The sequence below is a fragment of the Salvelinus alpinus genome, chromosome 10 (genome assembly GCF_045679555.1).
Source record: "Salvelinus alpinus chromosome 10, SLU_Salpinus.1, whole genome shotgun sequence".
Taxonomy (NCBI): Eukaryota; Metazoa; Chordata; class Actinopteri; order Salmoniformes; family Salmonidae; genus Salvelinus; species Salvelinus alpinus.
Window position 1 is genome coordinate 81,882,013 of NC_092095.1, and position 8,947 is coordinate 81,890,959.

At 44.4% G+C, this 8,947-nt stretch overlaps 2 protein-coding genes across 3 annotated transcripts in view; both read left to right on the forward strand.

Moving 5' to 3' along the window:
* pros1 (protein S) overlaps nt 1-2,493 on the forward strand; it is a 48,484-nt gene extending 45,991 nt beyond the window's left edge. Inside the window, exon 14 of the mRNA XM_071331002.1 lies at nt 2,181-2,493. Coding sequence (XP_071187103.1) covers nt 2,181-2,341 — 161 coding nt within the window. The 3' untranslated portion in view covers nt 2,342-2,493. The remainder of the gene's footprint in view (nt 1-2,180) is intronic.
* A 3,523-nt stretch (nt 2,494-6,016) lies between these two features.
* Nucleotides 6,017-8,140, forward strand: txnl4b (thioredoxin-like 4B). 2 transcript variants are annotated; one of them, XM_071331003.1, is made up of 3 exons: nt 6,017-6,406; nt 6,610-6,761; nt 6,923-8,140. In XM_071331003.1, exons 1-3 carry the CDS (start codon nt 6,275-6,277, stop codon nt 7,086-7,088), a joined length of 450 nt encoding a protein of 149 aa, XP_071187104.1. In that variant the 5' UTR covers nt 6,017-6,274; the 3' UTR covers nt 7,089-8,140. The 2 variants fall into 2 exon arrangements, with proteins under 2 accessions (XP_071187104.1, XP_071187105.1); XM_071331004.1 differs by having other exon boundaries at nt 6,138-6,406; nt 6,567-6,761.
* Nucleotides 8,141-8,947: the final 807 nt, after the last annotated feature.

The following is an 8,947-nucleotide window of genomic DNA, read 5'->3' on the forward strand; positions in this document are numbered from 1 at the left end:
TCAGGACATGTATAGGAGGACTGCCAGGTAACTAGCTAGTTACTAACTAACTAACCACAATGATGACACACTCTGTCAGGACATGTATAGGAGGACTGCCAGGTAACTAGCTAGTTACTAACTAACTAACCACAATGATGACACACTCTGTCAGGACATGTATAGGAGGACTGCCAGGTAACTAGTTACTAACTAACTAACTAAACACAATGATGACACACTCTGTCAGGACATGTATAGGAGGACTGCCAGGTAACTAGATAGTTACTAACTAACTAACCACAATGATGACACACTCTGTCAGGACATGTATAGGAGGACTGCCAGGTAACTAGCTAGTTACTAACTAACTAAACACAATGATGACACACTCTGTCAGGACATGTATAGGAGGACTGCCAGGTAACTAGTTACTAACTAACTAACTAAACACGATGATGACACACTCTGTCAGGACATGTATAGGAGGACTGCCAGGTAACTAGTTACTAACTAACTAACCACAATGATGACACACTCTGTCAGGACATGTATAGGAGGACTGCCAGGTAACTAGCTAGTTACTAACTAACTAAACACGATGATGACACACTCTGTCAGGACATGTATAGGAGGACTGCCAGGTAACTAGCTAGTTACTAACTAACTAACCACAATGATGACACACTCTGTCAGGACATGTATAGGAGGACTGCCCGGTAACTAGCTAGTTACTAACTAACTAACCACAATGATGACACACTCTGTCAGGACATGTATAGGAGGACTGCCAGGTAACTAGCTAGTTACTAACTAACTAACTAAACACAATGATGACACACTCTGTCAGGACATGTATAGGAGGACTGCCAGGTAACTAGCTAGTTACTAACTAACTAACCACAATGATGACACACTCTGTCAGGACATGTATAGGAGGACTGCCAGGTAACTAGTTACTAACTAACTAACTAAACACAATGATGACACACTCTGTCAGGACATGTATAGGAGGACTGCCAGGTAACTAGATAGTTACTAACTAACTAACCACAATGATGACACACTCTGTCAGGACATGTATAGGAGGACTGCCAGGTAACTAGCTAGTTACTAACTAACTAAACACAATGATGACACACTCTGTCAGGACATGTATAGGAGGACTGCCAGGTAACTAGCTAGTTACTAACTAACTAACCACAATGATGACACACTCTGTCAGGACATGTATAGGAGGACTGCCAGGTAACTAGCTAGTTACTAACTAACTAAACACAATGATGACACACTCTGTCAGGACATGTATAGGAGGACTGCCAGGTAACTAGTTACTAACTAACTAACCACAATGATGACACACTCTGTCAGGACATGTATAGGAGGACTGCCAGGTAACTAACTAGTTACTAACTAACTAAACACAATGATGACACACTCTGTCAGGACATGTATAGGAGGACTGCCAGGTAACTAGCTAGTTACTAACTAACTAACCACAATGATGACACACTCTGTCAGGACATGTATAGGAGGACTGCCAGGTAACTAACTAGTTACTAACTAACTAAACACAATGATGACACACTCTGTCAGGACATGTATAGGAGGACTGCCCGGTAACTAGCTAGTTACTAACTAACTAAACACAATGATGACACACTCTGTCAGGACATGTATAGGAGGACTGCCAGGTAACTAGCTAGTTACTAACTAACTAACTAAACACAATGATGACACACTCTGTCAGGACATGTATAGGAGGAATGCCAGGTAACTAACTAGTTACTAACTAACTAACCACAATGATGACACACTCTGTCAGGACATGTATAGGAGGACTGCCAGGTAACTAGCTAGTTACTAACTAACTAAACACAATGATGACACACTCTGTCAGGACATGTATAGGAGGACTGCCAGGTAACTAGCTAGTTACTAACTAACTAAACACAATGATGACACACTCTGTTAGGACATGTATAGGAGGACTGCCAGGTAACTAGCTAGTTACTAACTAACTAAACACAATGATGACACACTCTGTCAGGACATGTATAGGAGGACTGCCCGATTGGTGAAACTGACTACCGTAGTCCATAGTTCAGAATTGATTCAGATTTCATTGATGAAGTATGAAAAGCACTAAAGTGTGTTTTTGGTTGGTATTTAATCTCTCCCCCCCCTCCGTCCGTCTACAGACGATATCCCAGTGTCCTCCACCCCGGTGACAGCCTACTACCACGGCTGTATGGACGTCAACGTCAACGGTCGGCTGTTAGACTTCGACGAGGCAGACAGTAAACACAATAGCATTAAGTCCCACTCCTGCCCCCCTGTCTCGCCCCCCAAGACACTCTGACGACCCCCAACCACTCACCCTACAGGAAGTGACCTCACAGCCAGGTCGACCAATCACCACACATCTCTGTCCTGAGGCCCAAATCTGTTTATATGATCCTCTACCTAATGATTAGGAGGAGGGGGAGAGGGAGGTAGGGAGGGTGAAAGGAGTGGGGGAGGGAGGGGGAGAGAGAGGGAGGGAGGGAAGAAAGGAGTGGGGGAGAGAGGGTGGGAGGGGGAGGGAAGAAAGAAGTGGGGGAGGGAGGGAGGGGGATGGAGGGAGGAAAGGGGAGGGAGGGGGGAGTGGAAGGGAGAAAGGGGGAGGGAGGGGAGAAAGGAGGGAGGGAGAGTAGGGAGAGATGGTGGGTGGACTTGCACAATGCAGTCATTTCTGTTTATTTAGTTTCCTGCACTCTTTGTTAGACTGTTTTTAAAGGTTTCATCTTTGTTATTGGACACATGTCATCACCCCACCATGGTTTGTATTGAAATAAACACCAGGGTCTTTTACTGTGAAGAAGAGGAGTTACCAAAACATGTTGCCGGTGACACTGACTGATCCAGCATTACTTGTTCTGTTGCCAGTGACACTGACTGATCCAGCATCACTTGTTCTGTTGCCAGGGACACTGACTGATCCAGCATCACTTGTTCTGTTGCCAGTGACACTGACTGATCCAGCATTACTTGTTCTGTTGCCAGGGACACTGACTGATCCAGCATCACTTGTTCTGTTGCCAGGGACACTGACTGATCCAGCATCACTTGTTCTGTTGTCAGTGACACTGACTGATCCAGCATTACTTGTTCTGTTGCCAGTGACACTGACTGATCCAGCATTACTTGTTCTGTTGCCAGTGACACTGACTGATCCAGCATTACTTGTTCTGTTGCCAGTGACACTGACTGATCCAGCATCACTTGTTCTGTTGCCAGTGACACTGACTGATCCAGCATTACTTGTTCTGTTGCCACGGACACTGACTGATCCAGCATTACTTGTTCTGTTGCCAGTGACACTGACTGATCCAGCATTACTTGTTCTGTTGCCAGTGACACTGACTGATCCAGCATTACTTGTTCTGTTGCCAGTGACACTGACTGATCCAGCATTACTTGTTCTGTTGCCAGTGACACTGACTGATCCAGCATTACTTGTTCTGTTGCCAGTGACACTGACTGATCCAGCATTACTTGTTCTGTTGTCAGTGACACTGACTGATCCAGCATTACTTGTTCTGTTGCCAGTGACACTGACTGATCCAGCATTACTTGTTCTGTTGCCAGTGACACTGACTGATCCAGCATTACTTGTTCTGTTGCCAGTGACACTGACTGATCCAGCATCACTTGTTCTGTTGCCAGTGACACTGACTGATCCAGCATTACTTGTTCTGTTGCCAGTGACACTGACTGATCCAGCATTACTTGTTCTGTTGCCAGTGACACTGACTGATCCAGCATTACTTGTTCTGTTGCCAGTGACACTGACTGATCCAGCATTACTTGTTCTGTTGCCAGTGACACTGACTGATCCAGCATTACTTGTTCTGTTGCCAGGGACACTGACTGATCCAGCATTACTTGTTCTGTTGCCACGGACACTGACTGATCCAGCATTACTTGTTCTGTTGCCAGGGACACTGACTGATCCAGCATTACTTGTTCTGTTGCCACGGACACTGACTGATCCAGCATTACTTGTTCTGTTGCCAGGGACACTGACTGATCCAGCATTACTTGTTCTGTTGCCACGGACACTGACTGATCCAGCATTACTTGTTCTGTTGCCAGGGGTTCCATAGACATGTAGTGAAACAGCTGAGCTCTGGAAGGCTCTGATCCAGTGGATTGACCTGGGCTACGTGGTTCTGGTATATACAGTCGGAAGTTTACATACACTTAAGTTGGAGTCATTAAAACACTCCGCAAATTTCTTGTTAACAAACTATAGTTTTGGCAAGTCGGTTAGGACATCTACTTTGTGCATGACACACGTAATTTTTCCAACAATTGTTAACAGACGGATTATTTCACTTATAATTCACTGTATCACAATTCCAGTGGGTCAGAAGTTTACATACACTAAGTTGACTTGTGCCTTTAAACAGCTTGGAAAATTCCAGAAAATGATGTCATGGCTTTAGAAGCTTCTGATAGGCTAATTGACATCATTTGAGTCAATTGGAGGTGTACCTGTGGATGTATTTCAAGGCCTACCTTCAAACTCAGTGCCTCTTAGCTTGACATGATGGGAAAATCAAAAGAAATCAGCCAAGACCTCGTAAAAAAATTGGTAGCCCTCCACAAGTCTGGATCATCCTTGGGAGCAATTTCCTAACGCCTGAAGGTACCACGTTCATCTGTACAAACAATAGTACGCAAGTATAAACACCATGGGACCACGCAGCTGTCATACTGCTCAGGAAGGAGACGCGTTCTGTCTCCTAGAGATGAACGTACTTTGGTGTGAAAAAAGTGAAAATCAATCCCAGAACAAAGAGCAAAGGACCCTGTGAAGATGCTGGAGGAAACAGGTACAAAAGTATCTATATGCACAGTAAAACGAGTCCTATATCGACATGACCTGAAAGGCCGCACAGTAAGGAAGAAGCCACTGCTCCAAAACCGCCATAAAAAAGCCAGACTACCGTTTGCAACTGCACATGGGGTCAAAGATCGTACTTTTTGGAGAAATGTCCTCTGGTCTGATGAAACAAAAATAGAACTGTTTGGCCATAATGACCATCGTTATGTTTGGAGGAAAAAGGGGGATGCTTGCAAGACGAAGAACACCATCCCAACCGTGAAGCACGGGGGTGGCAGCATCATGTTATGGGGGTGCTTTGCTGCAGGAGGGACTGGTGCACTTCACAAAATAGATGGCATCATGAGGAGGGAAAAATATGTGGATATATTGAAGCAAAATCTCAAGGCATCAGTCAGGAAGTTAAAGTTTGGTCGCAAATTTGTGGGTAGAACTGAAAAAGCCTGTGCGAGCAAGGAGGTCTACAAACCTGACTCAGTTACACCAGCTCTGTCTGGAGTAATGGGCCAAAATTCACCCAACTTCTTGTGGGAAGCTTGTGGAAGGCTACCTGAAATGTTTGACCCAAGTTAAACAATTTAAAGGCAACGCTACCAAATACTAATTGAGTGTATGTAAACTTCTGACCCACTGGGAATGTGATGAAAGAAATAAAAGCTGAAAGAAATAATTCTCTCTACTATTATTCTGACATTTTCACATTCTTAAAATAAAGTGGTGATCCTAACTGACTTAGGAAAGTGAATTTTTACTAGGATTAAATGTCAGGAATTGTGAAAAACGGAGTTTAAATGTTTTTGGCTAAGGCGTATGTAAACTTCCTGGCTTCAACTGTGTGTAGATGAGATAGAATAGATATGTACCACACACATGGTAATTTCTGGTTCTCTCTTTTGTCTCACTCCTCTCTCTCCCTTTCTTCAGACACCCCAATGGTTAAGTGTATATAAAAACATGCTCACTTTAATATATAAATTAAAATGTAGTTGTTTTTGTTGATGGATTGAGTGTTTTTTTGGTGTGTTTATTTTAACAAAAGTACGAAAAACTGTGGTTGTGTCTGAAATCTTTCTAGCCTACTGCTTACTAATCAAATTAATTTATATAGCCCTTCTTACATCAGCTGATATCTCAAAGTGCTGTTCACAGAAACCCAGCCTAAAACCCCAAACAGCAAGCTAAAATCTACTAGCCATACTACATACGGATATACTAGTAAAACGCAGTATTAAACGTTAAACAAATATCAACATACTGGCTCAAACGACAGAAAAGAAGCAGCGGACACAAGCGGCTGGTCGGTCACAGTTTCTGGCGGACGTTTTATGGTGTTACACAGCAATACCGGTACGTGCCATTTTTCGTTTGTCAAACTGAGCACAATGCTAGCCAGCAGCTAACAAAATGAGTTTGTTTTTGGCCAAGTTGTCGTGCAAAAATGACATAGACGAGGTAATAAAAACTGTCGCTGAAAAGGTTTTAGTTCTTCGGTTTGGCAGAGATGAAGATTCGGTCTGCCTGCAGCTTGACGAGATTGTAAGTAGCTAACGTTAGCATGTTTAGCTAGCATGCTAGCTGGGTATATAGCTACTGCAATATTGTGGCCAGTAAACATTAATGCAAAACGTGCATGTCAGTCGTTACCAATATTTACACCAACACTGTCAATGTATTTTTTGTTGTTGTAACGTTTCAGTCTGTCTGAATCGGGAATGACAGTGTTGTCATTATTTTGCCAGCTGTCCAAAACCACCCACCACCTGAGTAACATGGCGTCTATCTACATCGTGGATGTGGACTCAGCTCCCGTCTACACGAGATACTTCGACATCAGCTACATCCCATCTACCGTCTTCTTCTTCAACGGACAACACATGAAGGTTGATTATGGGTGAGTGGTGACATCTTAGTGTTGAGAAGGAAGATGGCCTACAACTAGCTAGAATACCACTGGTTGGTTTAATGTCATAGGTGTGGGTACTACTCGTATTAGCTACAAACCATTTCCCCTTTTTGTAGGCCTATAGCTAAACCACTGTTGTCCCTATACAGGTCTCCAGATCACACCAAGTTTGTGGGCAGTTTTAAGACCAAGCAGGACTTCCTGGATCTGATCGAGGTGATCTACAGAGGAGCTATGAGAGGGAAGATGATGGTCCAGAGTCCCATCGACCCTCAGAACATCCCCAAGTACGACCTGCTCTACCATGGGATCTAACCCCATCATAACCATGGGATCTAAACCCCATCACAACCTGCTCTACCATGGGATCTAACCCCCATCATAACCATGGGATCTAACCCCATCACGACCTGCTCAACCATGGGATCTAAACCCCATCATAACCATGGGATCTAACCCCCATCATAACCATGGGATCTAAACCCCATCACGACCTGCTCAACCATGGGATCTAACCCCCATCACGACCTGCTCAACCATGGGATCTAACCCCATCACGACCTGCTCTACCATGGGATCTAAACCCCATCATAACCATGGGATCTAAACCCCATCATAACCATGGGATCTAAACCCCATCATAACCATGGGATCTAAACCCCATCATAACCATGGGATCTAAACCCCATCACGACCTGCTCAACCATGGGATCTAAACCCCATCATAACCATGGGATCTAAACCCCATCATAACCATGGGATCTAAACCCCATCACGACCTGCTCAACCATGGGATCTAAACCCCATCACGACCTGCTCAACCATGGGATCTAGATCTCACCACCCTTCAGCGCGGTTACAAGCACCCTGGCGGCAGATCTCGTCGGGAGGCCGACAGCACGGTTTTTAAGCGCTCAAGCTGCCGACAATTCGTGTGAAAAGAAAACGTCTGACAAGCACAGAGCGGATTGGCCCGGCCTGGACAATTTTGTGGTATTGACGTTATCAAAGAGACACACCGCTGTAGCTGGCGCCATCTCACTTTGACCATTCATACTGATGTACTGTTTATTAATGAAACTGTCCTTAACTTCAGGTTGATATTTCCTAGGGAAAATAGATCTCTATAAGAGACAGATACATGTCAGAGTGGACAATCCTTTATTTCATACAATGAAGACTCATTTACAGCTGGATATTCTTGTTGCCTCTTGTTTTATAGTGGGAATGTTTACATTTACATTTAAGTCATTTAGCAGACGCTCTTATCCAGAGCGACTTACAAAATGTTGAATCTAATGTATGTTTGGTGAAAAGGTCTGACCCCTTTTTTTGACCTTTTTGTTTAATAAATGTGTCACGTCAAATCATGTTTGGTTTGATCTCTACTGCCTCACCACAATAAATCATTATCTGCTACATAAATGTAATAAGACCATTCACAGTGCTGGACATCCTTATATTATCTAAGCCCAGGCACCACAGACAGTGCCAAAGATCCTTGTATTATCTAAGCCCAGGCACCACAGACAGTGTTGGAGATCCTTGTATTATGTAAGCCCAGGCACCACAGTGCAGGAGATCCTTGTATTATGTAAGCCCAGGCACCACAGACAGTGCAGGAGATCCTTGTATTATCTAAGCCCAGGCACCACAGACAGTGTTGGAGAGCCTTGTATTATGTAAGCCCAGGCACCACAGACAGTGCAGGAGATCCTTGTATTATCTAAGCCCAGGCACCACAGACAGTGCTGGAGATCCTTGTATTATCTAAGCCCAGGCACCACAGACAGTGCTGGGGATCCTTGTATTATCTAAGCCCAGGCACCACAGACAGTGCAGGAGATCCTTGTATTATCTAAGCCCAGGCACCACAGACAGTGTTGGAGATCCTTGTATTATCTAAGCCCAGGCACCACAGACAGTGCTGGAGATCCTTGTATTATCTAAGCCCAGGCACCACAGACAGTGCTGGAGATCCTTGTATTATGTAAGCCCAGGCACCACATACAGTGCTGGAGATCCTTGTATTATCTAAGCCCAGGCACCACAGACAGTGTTGGAGATCCTTGTATTATCTAAGCCCAGGCACCACAGACAGTGCTGGAGATCCTTGTATTATCTAAGCCCAGGCACCACAGACAGTGCTGGAGATCCTTGTATTATGTAAGCCC